Source organism: Microtus oregoni, unplaced genomic scaffold (genome assembly GCF_018167655.1).
Source record: "Microtus oregoni isolate MIOR12 unplaced genomic scaffold, Mior012 000007F_ref0000211, whole genome shotgun sequence".
Lineage (NCBI taxonomy): Eukaryota > Metazoa > Chordata > Mammalia > Rodentia > Cricetidae > Microtus > Microtus oregoni.
In genome coordinates this window covers 8,098,355-8,118,437 of record NW_024543066.1, presented here as the reverse complement: position 1 = coordinate 8,118,437, position 20,083 = coordinate 8,098,355, and the positions used below count along the sequence as shown (strand labels likewise).

Here is a 20,083-nt window from a genome sequence, read left to right as displayed (position 1 = left end):
TCTTCTATTATTCTTCCACCTCAAGTCTTCATCTTTTCCTTACTGTATTGTTTACCTGACTTTAACCCCTTCCTCTCTACTACCTCAAATGTTTAGTTGTCATTCCCATCTGCATCACATAAAGTCTTTTTTAAAAAAAAGCATGTCTCAAGACCCCTTTCCAGGTCTAAGGACTTTTTTCACATTAATGTATTGGTACACACATGTAATAGTTAGAGCTTAGATACATGTATGAAAGAGCTGTACACATTGACATTTCTGACCTTAACTTAAGCTCTGTAATCCTATACAGTTTCCTGTTATTAAATTATAATTTAATTTTTCTTTCAGCTGAATAAAATTTCATTGTGTATATGTATCCTGTTTCCATTACCTATTTATCAGTGGATGAATACCTAGCCTGATTAAGTTTCCTGGCTGTTGTGAACAGAACAGGGATAAGTATAGATATTCATGAATCTCTCTGTAGCAAGATGTAGAATTCTTTGAGAATACGTGTGGGATTTGTAGAGCTGGGTCATATGGCAGTTCTATTTTTGGTGTTTTGAGTCATCTACACTGATTAATCAGATATAAGTATCAAAGTAAGAACAAATACAGCATTCAGATCTGCTTTTAATGGAACAAAAATACAATAAATAACAGAAACTCAATCCAGAGGCCTATTCATCTCTGTAAAAATCCCTTAAGAATAACTATGTCATCTCAATTCCATTTTACTGAGATTGCTAATAATCATTGATCTCTTTTAAAATGTTTAAAAATCTTGGATGAAGGATTTAAATCAGCAGCTTTTGTCCTTTCAAATGTTCTTGATTTCAGACAGGCAGCATCAAAGGAGTCATTTAATGTATTTCTCTTTGATATTAGACAGTAAATCTAAACCTACTTTGATTAAATTAATATTCATCTTCTGCTCCTTATTTTGCTGTCTCTAACATGATAAATGTGGTTGCAAAGTGTTGTGGATTATCAGACCAAAAGAATCAAAGAAAATGAGAGTATTTCTCTAGGATCTTTTAAAAGGTATAATCTCCACTTAAACATGAGCAAACAGTCAAATAAAAATTGTTTGGGTTATTTATTATCTAGTTTTATATCTATTTTCCCAATGAATATCAGGACTTCAGGAGCAGCAATCCACAGTGGCAAGGCTCTAATGACAGTGTGTGTGTCCAAAGGGGACAGAGAGTTCATGATGAGCTCTTCCTGAGAAGGGGAAATAGAGCTTGGGAAATCATCGACATCTCGCTAGGGGACCACTGCCACAATCTTGACGAGTCTGAAGGAATAAGTATGAGTTGAAGAAAAGTAACTCTTGGGAAAGCGATAAAAACATCCCAAAGACAGAAGAGCATTATTGTTGTTGACTGTGATGAGAAAGGAACCAAGAGTCAGTTAGATTGGAGCAAAATAAGATAACACGTTCAATTGAAAAAACAGCATAGTCAACACCACAGACTTTGAGCTATATTTCTTATATGGATGTTTATAAAACAGAAAATCACCAGAACTGTGCTTAAGAAATATAACTTTTGTTTGAATTAAAGAATGGGAATCTAACTAAGGAAATCAATGGGAGGTTGTTTCAGTACTTCGTGTTTAAGAGATAATGACTTGAATTAGTGAAGTGGGTATAAAATGAAGAACGGGGCTTATGGTATTAAGTAACTGAAAAAAAAAGGAATTTTGAATCTTAGAAAATGGTATGCTTGTCTACTGATGTTATAGGAACAATTAATGATGTTCACTTTCTGTCTGTTGTTCCTAAACAAGATAATTTCAGGATTTTTCATTTTCATTTTTGTTTCCCTGTTAAGATACACAGTCACCCACAGAAAGTATCTCTTTTTGAACAGGTCTATTTTGCTGGTCTCTGTATTATTAAAGTGGGTTTCTAGTTTGACTCCTGAGAAGCTAGATCTAAAACTGGCTTTGTCTTTCTTTCTTGTTCCACTGAAGCTAGTATATCAGAATACAATTGAATGAAGGGATGTAATTAGATGAGCAACCTTTTAGACAGACTAATTTATGTAGAAACAGCAAATCACTTTCCAATTTCAGTATGTGAACTATTATTACCATCAAATTATGGCCCCTGTGACACATGGCATGCGTTATTGAAATGTACCCGCATGTCTGGACCTCTGGGTTAAAAGCTTTGCCCAAGAAGGCAGCTCTCCTCTCCTCTCCTCCCTCTTTGTGACCCTGCTGTAATGTTGTCTACACCTTAGTACATTTCCCCAACCTAGGGTTGTTGAGTCAAATGATCAAATAATAAATTTAAAAGAGAAAGTAAAACTCCTAGGATTTCCAGTGAGACACACATCCATGAAATTCATGAAAACATGTCTTTTATTATTATTTTTTTTTTTGGGTACTTTGAGACAGGGTTTCTCTGTAGCTTTGCCTGTCCTGGAACTAGCTCTTGTAGACAATGCTGGCCTCAAACTCGCACATGTCTTTTAATGGGTGTTACCCACAAAAACAGTTTTCAATCACCAAAGTCATTCTTCTCTCTTGAAGCATGGATGGGCACTTAGCCTAAGCACAAGAATCCAAGGAGAAGCCATGTTAGAGACTGTCTGTCAATCAGAGAAATGAGCTGCAGTCGCCAACCAGAATTCAGGAAGCAGGGATCTTTCTAAATGCACAAGACTCCCAAACTACAATGTAGCACTCTCTCAATGCTGCATATTTAGAGGGGGAATAATAACAGTGGATCAGGAGAGTTCACAAAAGACTAAAGAGTCACGAGGCAAGGGAGAGAAGGTATTTTCACCATTTTCCAGGACATTTCTTAGTTAGGAGAAATCATTTGTCCCAGATGCTGGGGAGATCAGGCTGTGGCATCTCACAGATTTGAGTCCACCTCTTCCTGCCTTGACTATGTTGTCCCACTCTCTAGAATCTCCTGTGGTACATTTGTCAGGTGTGGTATTTGATAAATTCAGAAATGCTACCTACCTCACTAAGTTCTATCAGCATGGTATATAAGTTTTATATAAACCTTGAAGCATATGGCCTTTGCACACGGGCTTGAAAACTTGGAGTTATTCTTGGAATTTCATCTTCCCTATTTATTTCAAGTTTTATGATTACTCATGTTAAAAGAAGGCTACTATTTCTAATGACTTGATGATCAGGGAGAACAGTGTATATGCAGACCATTGTCCTTCGGCACATCACACTATCTTAAGACAGTCTTATGGAATGAGTGTTCATCATACAGTCTTAAGACAATCCTACAGAGTCATTGTTGACATGTTTCTGCTTTACACATTAAAACCCAAACAAAGCAAAGCAAAGTCCGTCTGCTGAGAGGGAAAGGCTTGCTTGGATTTATCTAGTCTACCTGACCCTATTCCTAACCTCCAAGTTGTGTGTGTTTCCTTCTTTGCTATACAGCAACACCTAGACACCTGCCTGATCTCAGTCACCTAACCTACCCTATGAGCTTTCTTTGAATTTACATGAGCCAAAGATCAGGATGATTAAAAGTCATACACGGTTTCCTGTATCTGCAGCCTACTACAGTCTGGTGCCTGGGGATTAGTTCAGACACCCACGGCTTTGGGGTTGAGGCCAGCTGCCAGAAAAGTCTCTCATTTCCCAAGCAGCTGGGAGGGCAAGAGGCGGCTGCTCTGAAATGTGTGTGAACCCCTTTACTTCGATGAGGAGACAGCTGTACTTATCCACAGAAAAGCTCTGGGAGATTCTTTTGTTTTCTAAGACACTCTAGGCAAGCTGAAAGAGATGTCTGACTTGAAAAGAAGTGAAATTCAGCAGCAGAACGTTTTAGTATTTCCCCAGTGTGGGCAATTCCCCAGCTCCTGCCTGATATTTTCTCAGATACAAAGCATTGGTGTGAAATAAATAGAAGGCCTGATCTGAAGGACACTTGAATTGTTTCCTAAAGGTACATTGCATTTTACCCGAGCTCTTCAGTCCCTCCCATCTCAGATAACAGCGCTATTGCTCAAGGCATCCCTTGGACTCATTTCCGAAGAACCGTCCTGTCTCTTTACCTGTTGCCCTATTGCTCCAATAGGTGAAATGAAGCAATTATGGCATGAGTTAACGGCAGCGCTGCTCATCCTAGGTTTGAACCACTGATGGAGTGCATAGGCATAACCTTTGCAGGCTGGAATGGTGTATGCACAGTCCCGAAGCCTAGCAGCACTTGAGACTATGGAAGGTGTGGGACACAAAACCCTTAAGAAAGAACCCAGAAAACGCACCTTCGTCATAAATTTTGTTGTTGCAATTTTACTATGTTCATACATTCAATATAGTTTCTACTTTGTAGGTATTATTGAGTTTACTCTTAAATTTCTGTCATAGTAGTCAATGATATAATTTATGGGGTTGCATTAAACTATGGTTAAGTCTTAGAAGACTATGGAAAGGTTAAATCAAAATGTAAGGTTTAAGCATTTAGTGAAATTTCATGTATATAAAAATTTTGACAAAATGGCATTTTACATAAAATTATGAAGAAGCATTCTGTGTAAATCTGTATAAATCACATATACATATTTGATGAAAAGGATTAAAATAATTTATTTGTGTCTTTATTTCTGTAGCCATTATAATTTTTAATTAGATACTAGCATTGTTCTAGAGAATCATAAGCATGTCTGACATATTTTAAGGACCATTTAAATATGTAAAGACTTAAGAGACAAAGAAGACTATTCCTGCCATCCCCACTGTATGTGTTTGTGTATTTTTGTGTGTATGTGTGCTTGTGTGTATGTGTGCATGCGTGTATCTTGTGCATGTACATGTCTCTGTGTATGTAGGTGTGTATGTGTGTGTCTCTGTGTATGTGTGCATATGTATTTTTGTGCAAGTGAGTGTCTCTCTGTGTTTATATATGTGTGTGGTGTATATATGTATGTGTTTATATATGTGTGTTTATATATGTATGGCATGTGTACATATATGTGTGTGGTGTACATGTGTGTATGTGTGTATTTATGTGTGTGTATACCAGTAATGAGTTAAAAATAATTGTGCATTTTGAAAAACAAAGTTATGAACATGCAAAGGAAAATCACAGATGATAAAACATTTGCAGGCTCTATGTCTTTAATGGAACATGTGTCCAGAAGACATAAGGAGCAATAAAGAATAAAATTAGTCCATAGGTATTGAGCAGACACTTCATTGAGAGAGATACGAGGATGTTCGCTACATGCCTAAGACATTCTCAGCATCAGGAGCCAACAGGAAAAGAGAACTTAGCACTGTAAGTGAGTTTTCTCTCCACAGCTCCTTCAATTCACCACAGGTGGCTGAAAACCCTGAGTAGCTGTAAAGCTTATATTTACATAGAGGAATTTGAAAGGGCAAATTACTTTAATCGGAACCTTTCTAGTTTCTTGCAAATTTATATTTATAATATTTTCAATTTCTGCCAGGAAGAAAGAAAAGAATAGATCCTATGTATACTGGCTAGACCTCTCAGATGTTATTGGTTGGAACATAAATTTAGAGGAGCTCCTTGGAGATACTAGGAAGCACCTAATAAACCTAAATCTATGCATTCTCACAACTTCAATTGCCTTCTGGTACGCACCAAGAAAATTTTGTATATTTATTTGCCAAATGTATAGACTAGAATATTCGTTTAGTCATTCATAGTAGGTCTAAGTAGTCTAATAGTTCATCAGCACTTGAATGACCAGAATGAGTAAACCTTATTATCTCATCCAATATTCTGTAGAAATGTGTACTAATTAGAAGCAAGAGATGACTTGGTGGTAAGGAGCACTTGATGCTCTTACAGAGAGGGACTTTAGTTCAGTTTTTGCTCTCTTTGTCAATGACCACCACCTAGTGTTCACACACACTCATACTACCATGTATATATCATGTATATATTCTCCCAGATATTCATACTTTAAAATAACTTTTAAAATAAATACTTTATAAATGAGCATTAACTGAACAAATGGAATCTGATTGGGTGAAACAGTACATGAATGATTAGGTATTAAATTCCTTAAAATACATGTGTGTATATATATTTTATATTTATATATGCAAAATGCAATACACCATATGATATATGCAATATATTAGGTATGAATGTATATTGAATATAATATTTGGGAATGCTAATTAAAAGTACAAATCAAATTCCTTGGGAAATGATGAAAGAGAGTTGGGGTAAAGGAAACATGTCAAAAGTCACATTGAATTTTTGGGAAGTCCTATCAACATTTAAAGTATGCTGACAAAAGCCAAAAGAAAAGAATAAAGATGTGTCATGGAGAGAACTGTTAATTGTATGAAGGCCTCCAGAAGGAGGAAAAGAAAAAGAATCTAGAGGACACATGGTGGTAATATGTGCTGACAGAGAAAACTTTCATTTTTCTAGAAATGGATGGCATGAAAGGCAGCGATGCAGGAAGCGTCAGCTTTGCTCTTTCTATTTCTGTTTCTACTCCAAATGTTTCATTCTTCATTTTACATTTGTTTTAAGTAAGTCAGTTCATAACAAGTGAGAATTAACATACTCTAGGTTTGATGACAGAGGAAATTTGAAAGATTTTCATGTGGATAGGTCAAATTGACTATAGAGGGTCTGGGCTCCATGTAACTAAGTGGTCGAGCCCATGTTTGATACATGTAAGCATCCTGGGTTCCATCTGTAGTACACATGTGTGCGTGCTCTCTCTCATGCTGGCTATCAACTTACATGTTTATCCACCAGAGGATTATCCAAAGGTTACTTAAAAACAGTCACCTACGGACCAATGCTGGTGAAACAGAAATTTTTATTTTTTGAAATGTCTGTAGAAGGGATGTGTGAGCTAAAAGTTACCAACTATCCAATGGGATAAGGAGAACTACCAGGTAGATGTGTCTTAAAGAAAAGTGATTCTCTCTTCCCTAGTAGTAAATGAATTATGCCCATGTGCATATATGCAGCATAGTTGGATCCAGTGGTTTAACAAATGGATACATACATACATAAAGAGAGATGTGATGCAGGTCTACATGGGTGACGCAGAATTAGAATTAGATATAATCAAAATATATTGGATATATGCATTTTCAAAGAATGAAAAGGAAAGGCTAAAAAGCAATATATGTGCTGGATATTTTAAGAGTATAGTTGCATGGCAGAATAATCAATAATAATTAAAAGAGCTTCAAAATACTCAAAGTGTATAATACCTGTAGGTTGGAAATCCTTCCTTGCTTTACAGCTGAAGCCATCTTGAGCCTCTAGTATCACTGAGCCAATTCCCTGCTGGTTGTGCTTATGAACAGTTTGAAGACAAAATCAAGGAAGCAGCCTACTGCTTTTTATTACTTACCCCATGGATCCTCAACATTGTGAAAATGTCATACCCTCACAGACGTATCTGTGGAGAAGGCAGACCTCCATGTCCTGACTGAGGCTAGAACAAAGAAGAACAAAGGATGAAACAACCATACCCAGCCCACTCCCACTAGTCCATCTGGGAAAGAACATATGAATATTCTCAAATCATGTCTCAGGAGCCATTATTATTTGGAAGAATATGCTTAGTCTTAGCTAAACATATGTCTTTTTTAAATATTTATTTTTGTGTATGTGAGGGAGGGGCAGCTACCCACAGAATTCATAGAAGGGTATTGTATTCCCTAGAGCTGATGTAATAGGCCCTTCTCAACTGCCTGGTGTGGGTTTTAAGAACCAAACTTTGCTCCTCTGCAAGAGCAGTATGTGTTCTTAGTTACAGAGGCGTCTCTCCAACCAGTGTTTGCCTTTCAATCAGCATTGCTGAGAGAGTGATAATCACTTCTAATATATACATTTATTTTATATTTACCTGTCACAAATAAAATCAGAATGCATTCTGGGAAGCTACCAGGACTGGCATTATATTTATTCTTTTTTCATTTTCAAATGATAGAAAATTTTTTGGGCCTAGAGTATTTGCCTCAGAAGAGAAATTAACTTCAAAAAATATTTCTGGCAGGTCAAGTTTACAACTAAAGAAATTTCATATTAGTTTTAAAACTGAGGCATGTTCATACACAGTAATTCTGTGCATTGGCTTCCACCTTTACTATATGGTTACCCATATAGAAAATGCTCTATGGAGTTGGCCAACGACATATTTGCTGTGGGAGTAACAGAAGTCCATTGGAATAAATTTTAATGCTCCAATAATAGACTTCGTTCTCATCTTAATAATGACCCTGACAGCTTAAATCTGGAGACGTAACTCCATTTTAAGTAGCTTTAACAAAGCCTTACAGAAGTTACCTATTAAGCTACCTAGACTGATTAGCACTTTACAAAGGCAGAATGGTTTCCATGAAGGTCATTCTTCAAAAAAATCTCTTTGGAGACAATAGAATGTGTTGAGCAAGGGTTGGGATAACTTAGATGCTCAAGAGAGGATTATGGTGGATCAGAAAACACTGAATTTGCTCATAAGTTTTTGCTGAAAAAAATTAAGGCATTTCGCAGTGTATGGTAACCATGTTTAGAGATCAGTCCAGAGATACCAATGGTGCCTTGAAGTTAGAAACACAAAAAAAAAAGAAACTGCCAATCTTTTCAGAGGTAGCTGTTTTATGCATCTGCCAGGCAACACAAGTGCATGTCCTTTAAAAGATCTGTGCTGATGCCTCATCCAAATGTCTTAACTGAGCACTTCAAGTTAGAGCCAAAAAGGCTTGCAGAATCAGAGCCCTCTGTCCTCCCCGAGGTTTTAAAACCTAGGCAAACAAATTAATTTAATTTCTCTTTGAGGATCAGGAAAAAAAAATTACTTGGTTAATCAGGATTATATTTATATTGCCACATTTGAATTATAAAATGAATCTTAAATGCTTCCTTGTCCTGGAAGCTATAATTTAATTTGTTTATACTTTTTTGGTGTGTGTATATATGCCTTATTCAGTTGTTGATGCCGGGATTTTAAATGTTTAAATATAATTCTTTTGTTGTCTGTAGGCTATGATCAAGAATATGTTTTTAAATGTAGAAATATTAAACTAGATTCATTCAAATGCTTTAAGTCTTGTAAGCATGACTTTATGGACTAGAAATGGATAACATGTTGTGGGACAATTGTATTCTGCCAATTATATATTAAATCAATGCTGATTGGCCAGTAGTCAGGCAGGAAGTATAGGTGGGACAACCAGACAGGACATAGAGAGGGGGTCAATGAGAACAGGAGAATTCTGGGAAGGAGGAAGCCCATTTCTCTGCAGTTGTGAGCCAGCTACAGAAGAAGCAAGATGTAACTGCCTCCCTGAAAAAAGATACCGAGCCATGTGGCTAGCATAGACAAGAATAATGGACAAATATACATTATCGGAGCTAATATGAAGCCTGAGCTAATGGGCCAATCAGTTTATAGTTAATGTAGACTTCTGTGTGAATTCTTTGGGACCTAATGACTGCAGGGATCAGACAGGACAGAAACCCGACAGCAAGAAAGGCTTGGTGGGGTGGAAGGGAATAGATGGAGTACTGGGTATAGACCATGATGTGAGTGCTTGAAATAAATGCTGATATAAAGCTAGAGTTTGTGCAATGAATGTGTGATTCAAATAAAAATGAAGCCAAAATCCAAACATGCTGATTTGGGAATTATTAAAGAATAGATATTTTCAAACCTTCCTCTGATCAAAGAAAATGCCTTAGCAGGTGACATGCTCTTCCTGTTTGTTGTACTAACACACATTAAGATAATAACATCTACTTCCTTAAAGGCAGGACTATCATGTAGTTGCTTTTAGATATTATGTTACAGACTTTAGAATTTCTCTAACTATTCGATATGTGACAAGCACTCCTATTGTAACTGAGATATTATAGAAAGGCAGAGTCACAGTATGAACAAAAACACAACCAGAATGTCTTCATTCAAATTTCATCTCTAGTATTTAATAACTATGGCCTCTCGACCTCCCATTTCTATTGTTTCCTCAGCTATCAATGAAAATAATGGTGGTATTGTCTCATAGGGTGGCCATGTGTCAACTGCTGTTGACACACCATAATATTATCAATTACTATAAACTGTTATTATGCCTGGAACCAAAGCCCACATATGTGCCTTTCAAATATTGCTTTCACTCATGCTAGTCAGCGTTGTCTGAGTTCAGGCAAACATTAAGACTCACAGACATGCCTTAGGCTACATTGGATGAGTTTTTCTAGATGAGTATAAGAAAGACGAGCTTGGACTTTTCTCTAAGTCTCAATTTCAGCAGAAATAATTAACATAACACTTCACACAAACAATGGGAAACCATGCTTCCCCCAAGTGACAGAGGTGCATTAATGGGTTTATGGTTCATTTATGCTCAGAGTTTTCTTTTGAATGGAATGCTTGATGAGTATCTCACACCTAGAGTATAGAAGTAGGTGTGTTTTATGAATACAGGGCATTGTTGTATTTTGACAAATAAAGGTGAGAAGTGTATAGAATAAAACAGATCTGTCCAGTAGGTCTTCCCAAATATCCCTCTTGTTTCTCAGTAATTTCAATGGATTTCAATAAGACTTTTCTACCAGATATTCCAAATGAATATGGTAAATTGTCAAGGAATTATGCCTCGAGTTATCAATATGTCTTAATCATTTTTTATGGCTGTAAAGAAACACCATGACCAAGGCAACTTATAAAAGACAGCATTTAACTGTACGCTGGCTTGCAATTTCAGAGAGTGAATCCTGACCATCATGGTAGGGAGCATAACAACAGATAGGCAGACATGATGTTAGAGCAGGAGATGAGATCCTTCATCTGATCCACGAGTTAGAGTCAGAAAGAGATAAGAGTTTCCTTAACATTGTCATTTCGATAACCTGAAGCTGTTCTGTTACCTCTGGGCTCTCATCCTCTCCTATTTCTACAGTGAAGCCCATGGTAAGAAGAAGCTCAGTATCGGCTCCTCCCACCATAGCCCCCACTTCCTCCACTTCCTCCAGGACCATAGTCTCCTCCACCATATGGTCCTCCCATGTTCCTGCTACCACCAAAGTTTCCACTCTTCATTGGGCCATAGTTAGAAGGTTGCTGGTTATAATTCCCGAAATCATTGTAATTTCCACTTCCATAATTTCCTCCTCCATAGCTGTCATAACCACCTCTGTAGCCCCCACCCTGGTTGCCATATCCAGGTCCTCCACCACCATATCCTCCTCTTCCTCCTCCATAACCAGGGCTACCTCCAAAATTGCCACCTCCAGGTCCTCCTCCATACCCATTATAGCCATCTCCAAATCCTCATCCACTTCCATATCCATCAGATCCCCCCCTAAAGTTGCTTCCTGGTCCTGGTCCAAAATTGCCACCACCACCACGAGAATCTCCAAATCCGAAGTTTCCACCTCTTCCACTCCTGGAACTTTTTACTTCTTGCATTTCTTGTCTAGACAATGCCTTTCTAACTTCTGCATTATGGCCATTGATGGGGTGGTATTTTTGCAATACAATTTTATCCACAGGATCATGGTCGTCAAAAGTAACAAATCCAAAGCCCCTTTTATTTCCAGACTGCCTATCAGTAATAATTTCAATAGTATCAATTTTCCCATATTCTTCAAAGTAATCTCTAAGATGGTGATCCTCAGTATCTTCTTTAATTCCACCAACAAACAGCTTCTTCACAGTCACATGGGCTCCTGGTTTTCCAGACTCCTCTCTTGCTACAGCACATTTTGGTTCAACTACCCTGCCATCAATGGAATGAGGCTTTGCAGCCATGGCAGCATCAACCTCAGCCATGGACGAGAAAGTGACAAAACCAAATCCTCTTGATCTTTTGCTTGCAGGATCTCTCATAACCACACAGTCTGTGAGCTTTCCCCATTGGTCGTAGTAGTTTCTCAAACTTTCTTCTGTGGTTTCAAAGCTTAAGCCACCAATAAATATCGAAATAACAATGTTAAGGAAACTCTTATATCAGTCATGCATAAATATGCAGTGATATGGCAGAAGACACCAGAGCAGATGCAGAGAGCCGTTTTGTGAATGGATTGGATTATTTAATAACATTACCTTACTATGGAGGAAGGATTGTAAAAAATGCCTTTGAGACAGTTTCTTAGCTTTTTAATTGTTGTTTCTTTCTAGTGGTCTTTTTAAGAGTGTAGAAGCATTCCTTCTTTGATAATGTTAAATTTGTAAGTTTCAGGTGACATGTGAAACCTTTTTTTTAAGATTTTTCTCAAAAGTTTGAAAAGCTATTAGCCAGGATCATGGTGTAATAAGACATAACGTTTTTCCTTTTAAAAATTTAAGTGCGTGTGTAGAGTTAAGAAGCTGTTGTACATTTATGATTTAATAAAATAATTCTTTTTTTTTTTGGTTTTTCGAGACAGGGTTTCTCTGTGGTTTTGGAGCCTGTCCTGGAACTAGCTCTTGTAGACCAGGCTGTTCTCGAACTCACAGAGATCCGCCTGCCTCTGCCTCCCGAGTGCTGGGATTAAAGGCGTGCGCCACCACAGCCCGGCGTTAATAAAATAATTCTAAAGGAAAAAATAGAGTCAGAAAGAGAGACGCTGGGATATGTGGACTTTTGAAACCTCAAAAACCCCTAGCAACAAGGCTGTACCTCATAATCCTTCCCAAAATATAGTTCCACAAACCTTGGCCCAAAAATTAAAATACAGAAGCCTATGGAAGCCATTCTTATGCAGGCCACAGCTCATTGATTTTTGTAGCAAACAGGTACCCTTTATATACTTGTTACAGAGACAAAACTTGGCAATTAAGAGGAAAAAGATATTTTTGTCATGATGAAGCTTCTTTGATAAAATGTTCTTGATATATTGTCTAGTAGAGTCAAATTTTTAATCTAAAAGCATCTCAGAACCAGTCAAATTTGTATTGTGGTAACTGAAACCTTGTAGAACATACCACAAAACATGGAAGATATATAATAATGAGAGGATGATGATACTTATGAAGAATTTTAGATGGACATTATGTTGGGATGAGATTTTATAAAAAATAATCCCTTACTATTCACCTCAATACTTAAAAAGAAAGACTTTCAATTTCTGTCATGGCTTAGACAGTGTTAGACTACTGAGAACATTCTGGTAACACCAAAGGACTATTGTGTTCAGTTACTTTGTAAACCACATCAGTTTATGGAGTAAAAACACAAGTCCCACAAAAGAGAAATGTCTTCCTTTTGACTGTGGTTAGTGGCTTATGTCAGAGTAGAGTCCTCTTGGAATAAACAGTCAAATTCTCTTCCCCTTTTTGGCATGATGAACAGGAATCTCTCTCTCTCTCTCTCTCTCTCTCTCTCTCTCTCTCTCTTTCTCTCTCTCTCTGTGTGTGTGTGTGTGTGTGTGCTTGCATATACAATGTTTACATATTACAGTGAGGTGTGAGACTAGGGAAGATATTTAAGAGTCATAATTGATGCTTTGCTCGGTTCTCCATCCAACTCAGAGGGGAGTGCCAAGTGCTAGTATATGTCAGCAAGAAGAGCCTTTCTGCCACAAACATCTCAGGTTATATTTGCCAGCAGAATTTCCAGTTAATGCAAGTACTATATAATAGAGATCCCAGAGACCTGAATATTAAAGTCGTGTTGATTTGCTCTCCTACGCATTTGGAATGAGTCAATAATCTTCCGCACAGGTGATTTGAAGGACATTTTGTTCAATAAGTTGTCTCTGAATGCCAAAGCCCTGTATCACCTCACTCAAATTTACCTTTGTCTTTATATAGGGAGATCTATTAAATCCTTCTCTTAAAAGATTTTTCATGAAATTAGATCAGAATAAAAAGGATTTTTTAATAATGTTTTGCAGGCATCCAGTTGCACATATTTTTTTTTCTCTATGAGTAGGTCATACACAATGCTTGGGTACTCAATGTAATTTCCTACTATTGGACAGTTAATGAAATTTTCTACCATTATTTAGACTTGCTTTGCCCATTGCTTATGATAGGGCTAATAGCTCAGAGGGACACATCTCAGAACACATACTCCATTGACCTGAAAAGTCTTCAACAAGGTCTGGAAGTTTTCCTCATAAAATAAAAGCATTCTCTGAACAATTGTCCTAATCTGCTGTCTGCAAAACTAGTCTTCATGCTCTCCAGGGGGCACAATTTTTCCTGTGGTTTCTCTGCGTCATGTGGAACAGAAGGCTTTCCTATAACCATTTAAGAGTTTTAAAGCTAAAGGATTTTTCAGAGACCAGGTTGAGAGATCATAATAGCACAGGTAGGGCCTCACTGATGAAGTGGAGAAGGAAGACAAACCAGTCATCATACTGTGAGGCCTGGGTTGAACTTGAACTTCCTCACTCCTCTGCCTCTCTAGAGATATCACTTATATGGAGAAATCAAAAGGATAGAAGGCCCATGTAATCTATTCATGGTCAGAGGACAACGTCAAAAGAAAGGCAAGAGGATGCAAGTATTGGGGGTAGGCAGGTCAAAGCCATTGATGAATGCTTGAGTGACAGGTGGTCCCTAGGATCTTCTTTGAAGGAATCTATGGCGGTGTGGAAACCAAAGCACAAAGCCAGTGCTTTCATGTTTGAGGGATGTCATTATTCAGTATCCTAAAATAATATTTCACTCATTGGAAAATATTTTTTCTTCTCTGGGTTTGGAAAGTACTGTTCATATTTTACCATGTTTTAACACCAGAAGACTATTTTGCTATTAGTTCTTTGGTAATTTTATTTTACCAGGTTTTGACCATATTCTTTCTCCCTCCTCCAACTCTTCCCAGAACCACCTTCTTTTCTGATGAATTTTATGTCCTGTTTGTTTGTTTCTCCCATTGAGGCTAATTAATTCTTCCCACATATTTGTGGATGTGTGGTCTGTGCATAAAAGCACAATTAACTTCTCAGAGGCTACACTCTTAGCAAAAATTGACTTCCTCTCTTTGTAGCTAATGCTTGCCAGTAGCCCCTTAGAGGAGGAGCTGCTTGAACAACCAGCCTCTCCATGCTGGACTTACATAGGTGTTCTGTGTGCTTTCACAATGGCCATGAATTCGTATGTAAAGTTCCCTGCTGTGTTCCGAAGACACTATTTCCTCGTGGTCATCTACTTTCTCTGACTTTTAAGTTAATTATATACCTTCATTTGTCTTTGGGGAAGGGGATACAACACATTTGCTCTCTTTCAAACTGATCCTTCTGCACTCTGTTATTCTCTGCACCTGATGAATTGTGACTCAGTGTTCATCATTGTCAACAGCAAATGGAAACATCTCTGATGAGGGCTGAGAGATGTCTTACTCTATGGGTATAGTTATAAGTCATCAATAGCCAATTTAATACTACGTCTATTTAGCTAAATAATAGCAGCAGTTTCTAATCCATAGTCTCTGACCTGTCTAGCCATGGTTTATTTGCTTGATAGTGATGCTAGGTATGGGTTTCATGTGGACTGAACCTTAAGTCTTTCTGGTCGGATTTCACAACATTTGCGCTACTATTGCACCAATGCACGTGTCTTCCAAGGCCAATCATTCTCATAGCTCACCAGGTTCCTGGCTGAGTGAGATTATCGGTTGCATTTTTTAACTTCTGGTAGTGTTCATAGCACTTCCCAGCACTATGAAAGCTAGCCAGTTGGGACAAAGCTTCCAGGTTAATACCAGCTTGATTTTTCCAGTTCTCTATTCCAGCAAATGGGTCTTATCATCAAGTTCCGGAAGGTAACCAAATGCATTATCAAAAGCTCGTGATATTTAGGGGTGGAGGGGGAGATCTTAAATATCTCATTGTCCAACAAGTCCAAAAAAAGTAACTCACTCCTGTCACTAGGCTTTTAATGAAAACAATTATAAAAGGGAAGACTTGATTTTGCAGTATACTGGTAGTTGAACAATCACTCCTACTATTCTGTTTAAAATGTGATAGTTTTATAAGGTTGTATGCAGATGCAGAAGCTGCCCAATGTCCTCCAAGATCAGAGGTGCTCATGGGCTGGTCGCATTAGCCAGGCAGTGAGTTCAGTGGTAAGCCCAGTCTCAGAATATAAGGTAGGGAATGGTAGAGGAAGATGATGACTACCAGTGTCTACACAAGCATGCATGAGCTTACATGTATACAAATAACAGCAGCAGCAGTAAACACACACACACACACACACACACACACACACGCCTCCTCTGAAACACTTGTGAGTACTTAAAACCTTGGCTAGTGTTTGTACATCATTTATCATTTTTGCCCCGTACACAGGTTTCATTGCCCTGATTTTAAGTAAAATATATACTATGTAATATGTGGAAAAATAAATATGCTTCTGTAGCTGACAAATATTGCTGGCTTAAAATCATATGGATTTGGTTTTATCTTTTCAAGGATCTCAGACTTGGCAAATTATGGAGCTAATTAAATTTTCTTGCGGGGAATCAGCCAGCTAGACCACAGCCTTAGGCACATAACCACAGCTCCCCACTCTGCCTCACTTGCTTATTCTGTGTGTGAGATGAAGCTCTTAGAGCAGCAGAGGTAGAACACTCAGGCCAGCGGCTGCTGATGGGTTTCAGTAACTACAGAGTCAGCCTTTGTGCCTCAGCCCTGACAGCTCCTATCACAGAGGGGTGGCAGTGGAGGCACATCTCCCCATGTGAGTTGGCTGCAGATGACAATCTGCCAAACGAAAATAATTGAAAAAACAGTGGCTGTGTAAAAATGAATCGACTTGGCTGATCTCGCAGGGATTCTGAAAAATTCTTGGAATGTCACTTCATGTTTTTTCCAGAGACTGTTTACATGAATAGCATCCCAGACATTTAACAAATAAAATCATCTGAGACAAGGTTTTTTTTAGCAATTTCATGCACACATCTGTGTTAGCAATTTGCCAGTCTTTATATGTTGCAAAGGTATTGCTACTTAATTTTAACAAACTTTATGGCAGCTAACATACTGGTTTATATTTAATTTATATTGCTACTTAATTTTAACAAACTTTATGGCAGCTAACATACTGGTTTATATTTAATTTATATTTAATATATTTTTTTCTGAATTAACTGATTTGATGAAAATAATTAAACCATTTTTCCAAGTTGCCAAGAAGGTAATCTGGACTTTAAACTCAATTTTATTACAACCCTGCATTCTTTCTATATTAGCTATTTCTATAGTAGAATAACAGTTCTATGTTAAGACAGAGACCCATTTAAGTGTGATTATTTAAAAAATACTCAAGAGTAAAAGTAATATATGTTTATGTCTGTACTTTGTGTGTGAGAGTGTGTGTGTGGCTTTCTTGCAAATAAAGAGAAAGAAATTTACCCTTCTAAGACACCACATTAAAAATAAAATATGAATTTGTTCATGCTTCAGATAAATATTTGCAAATAATAGGATGGAATGATGAAGATGATTACATATGGAAATGTAAAATAAGAACTAGCTCATTCATTTCTAGGGTCAAAGTAAAATGACACTCTCAGCTTCTACATCCTCAATGTCTACATTCCTAACTGCATGTTTAAATAGTAGCTTTTCTCTTTATTCTTTCCTACAGTTGGACAGTGTCACCTCCCTGATCCAGGCAGCAAAAAATTTAATGAACGCTGTAGTGCAAACAGTGAAGATGTCGTACATTGCTTCCACCAAGATCATCCGCATCCAGAGTGCGGCAGGGCCCCGGCACCCTGTTGTCATGTGGAGAATGAAGGCTCCGGCTAAAAAGCCCTTGATTAAAAGAGAGAAGCCAGAAGAAACGTGTGCAGCTGTCAGAAGAGGCTCAGCCAAGAAAAAGATCCACCCCGTTCAAGTCATGAGTGAATTTCGAGGGAGAGATGTCTACTGAAGCCCTAGTCCACACAAGTGCCCATTGCCACACCCTAGGCCAACCACACTGCTCTTTGATTTCACATAGTTACACTCATAAATAACATAAAACTTTGGGGTTAGGCCATTGTTCACAGTGTGTATTTGGGTTCCTGCCATTATCATCTCTCTATAGCCAGCACAGCCCAGTTAACTTCCAGGTAGTACTAGGGAATAGAATTCACATGTGTCATCTTAGCCTTGCCCTCCACAGGGAATAGCTTATGAACATTACAAAATGTTTGGGTTTCATGCACTCTTTATCCTTGGGAGGGAAGCCACATGTCAGAAGCTTTTCACTTGCTTTTCATTAAACCCAAGAGAATTTTATCAACTATTTTCCTTATTAGTGTCCATACTTTCTTCAGCAGACCTAACCTGGTACCCAACCTGCCAGAGACGTGCCGGTTTTGCCCATTAGAAAGAAATATCAATTTCTAGATATCCCTGCCCATTATTAGTTGTCCAGGTGACTATAACCAAATGTGTACGGTCAAGCTTCTTACTAGAATTTGAAAGTCAGCCATGTTATTAAAGAAGTACTTTGGTGACACTCCAAGGCTGAGAGACTTTGGATGCTGTTTCCACCTTTTATTTCTATGGCGTTCAGAAGGTCGGTACTCTTCATGTTGTGTCTGGCCAGGCACACATATGTAGAGTTATCATCCACTGCAGAAATGAATATTTGTTTATTGATTTTTTTTCTTTGGTACTGGGATCCAAGGAGCATTTCACATGCTGGGCAAGGACACACCCAGCCCTTCTGTTAGAGAAATGAGTCACTGAGTTAGAGCAAAGAGTAAGTCAGAGATGGAGGACGCGAACGGAATTTTGCATGATTCTAAAAATCTCTTTGAATCAATTTGCAATTGTAATTAAAATGAAAGACCAGTTTGCAAAGCCTTTTGGCACTATCTACCCCCCAACAATGAAGCTGAGTTAATCACAATGAGTTTGCAGTGAATTTAATATAAATGTTACTGGGGTTATTTTGTATGTCCATGGAGTATGATTATCTATAGCTGAGTTTATGACGGACTCTGGAGTAGTCTGAGAGTGTGGGGCATAATTTTGATAGCCCTTTGTCTTTCCATCACTTCTTCCTCCCTTTTATTTCCTTCTCTGTCTTCACACGCTGCTGTGTCTAAGCTGTGTTGGAGGAGAGACACTTCAGTTTCACCATGCCACAGTCAAAGGATGCTTTCTCCATTTATTCCATTTTACTCTATCAGATATCCTATAATTAAAGCTCTCCACTTTTACAACACTGCTCTTGAAAAGTCATTTTGACACTTTCAATTTATCAATTAATATTTCTATATGTAACGTAAGTTGATGTTAAGAAGGCCACTTGTATATGAAGCAAAAGGATTTATAAATGTTGGTAATTCATTGTTTATTATCTTGAACAAAAAAGAAAAGGAAAGGTCAGCAGATAATTCTGTTATTGAGGTGAATATTAACTCTTTTCATATATTAACTTATTTCATTCTTCAAAAGTTCTAGGGTGGTTGCCTGGGATCTTTATAAAAGTTTGTACGAGCTAGAGGAAGTTCATTCATTTCTTCCCTTACCATAGGTTAAGAACTTTCCCATAATAATAATGATTCCGGGTAAAGTGTGTTCTCACAATGAGATGCAGAGAAGAAGGGCATTCGGTCTTCTAGGCAATGTTGGCATAACTGAGACAAATAGAGGCCCTCTGGTATTGAAATGCTACCAGAGTATTCTGTACTCACTAGAGATTAAATTTTAGCATAGACTTCTCTTGGGAACGATATAGATGTATAATTTGGAGAACAATAAATTTCTTAAAAATAGTCCAAAACAACCACATAACTAGCTTTATATACTAGGTCTTGCTTGACCTTACATAGACCAGAATCATGAACCTTCTTTGCAAATCTACTGTCCCTTTGGCTCCATGTCATCCTTCTACATATTGGAACTTAGCATGTACTATTGGAAGAAAATAATAAAAACAGAAATAATTTAAATGATCCAAATACCAAATAACTTTACTCAATATGAGATATAATCGATGCCTTCACTTTGGTACAGTTTTCCAGCTAAGCTCAAAATAAATAGCTATAATTAAACAAAACAATAAAATTTCTGACTTGGCAAATGCCCAGGGAGTACATTTTTCTGCAGCAATCAAAGGTGTAATAAAAAACATGAGGCATAAAGCTGAGCAGGACATCTGTCTACCTGAGAAACACCTGCAGTGACAGTATATTGGCTGGATTCAAACAATGGGCAATGTGA

At 37.7% G+C, this 20,083-nt stretch overlaps 1 protein-coding gene and 1 pseudogene across 1 annotated transcript in view; one reads left to right on the top strand and one right to left on the bottom strand.

The window, feature by feature from the left end:
• Ctnna3 (catenin alpha 3) overlaps positions 1–19,763 on the top strand; it is a 1,347,523-nt gene extending 1,327,760 nt beyond the window's left edge. Inside the window, exon 18 of the mRNA XM_041655198.1 lies at positions 17,508–19,763. Within this exon, the coding sequence (XP_041511132.1) occupies positions 17,508–17,795 (288 nt within the window). The 3' untranslated portion in view covers positions 17,796–19,763. The remainder of the gene's footprint in view (positions 1–17,507) is intronic.
• On the bottom strand, positions 10,811–12,663 carry LOC121450464 (annotated as a pseudogene).
• Positions 19,764–20,083: the final 320 nt, after the last annotated feature.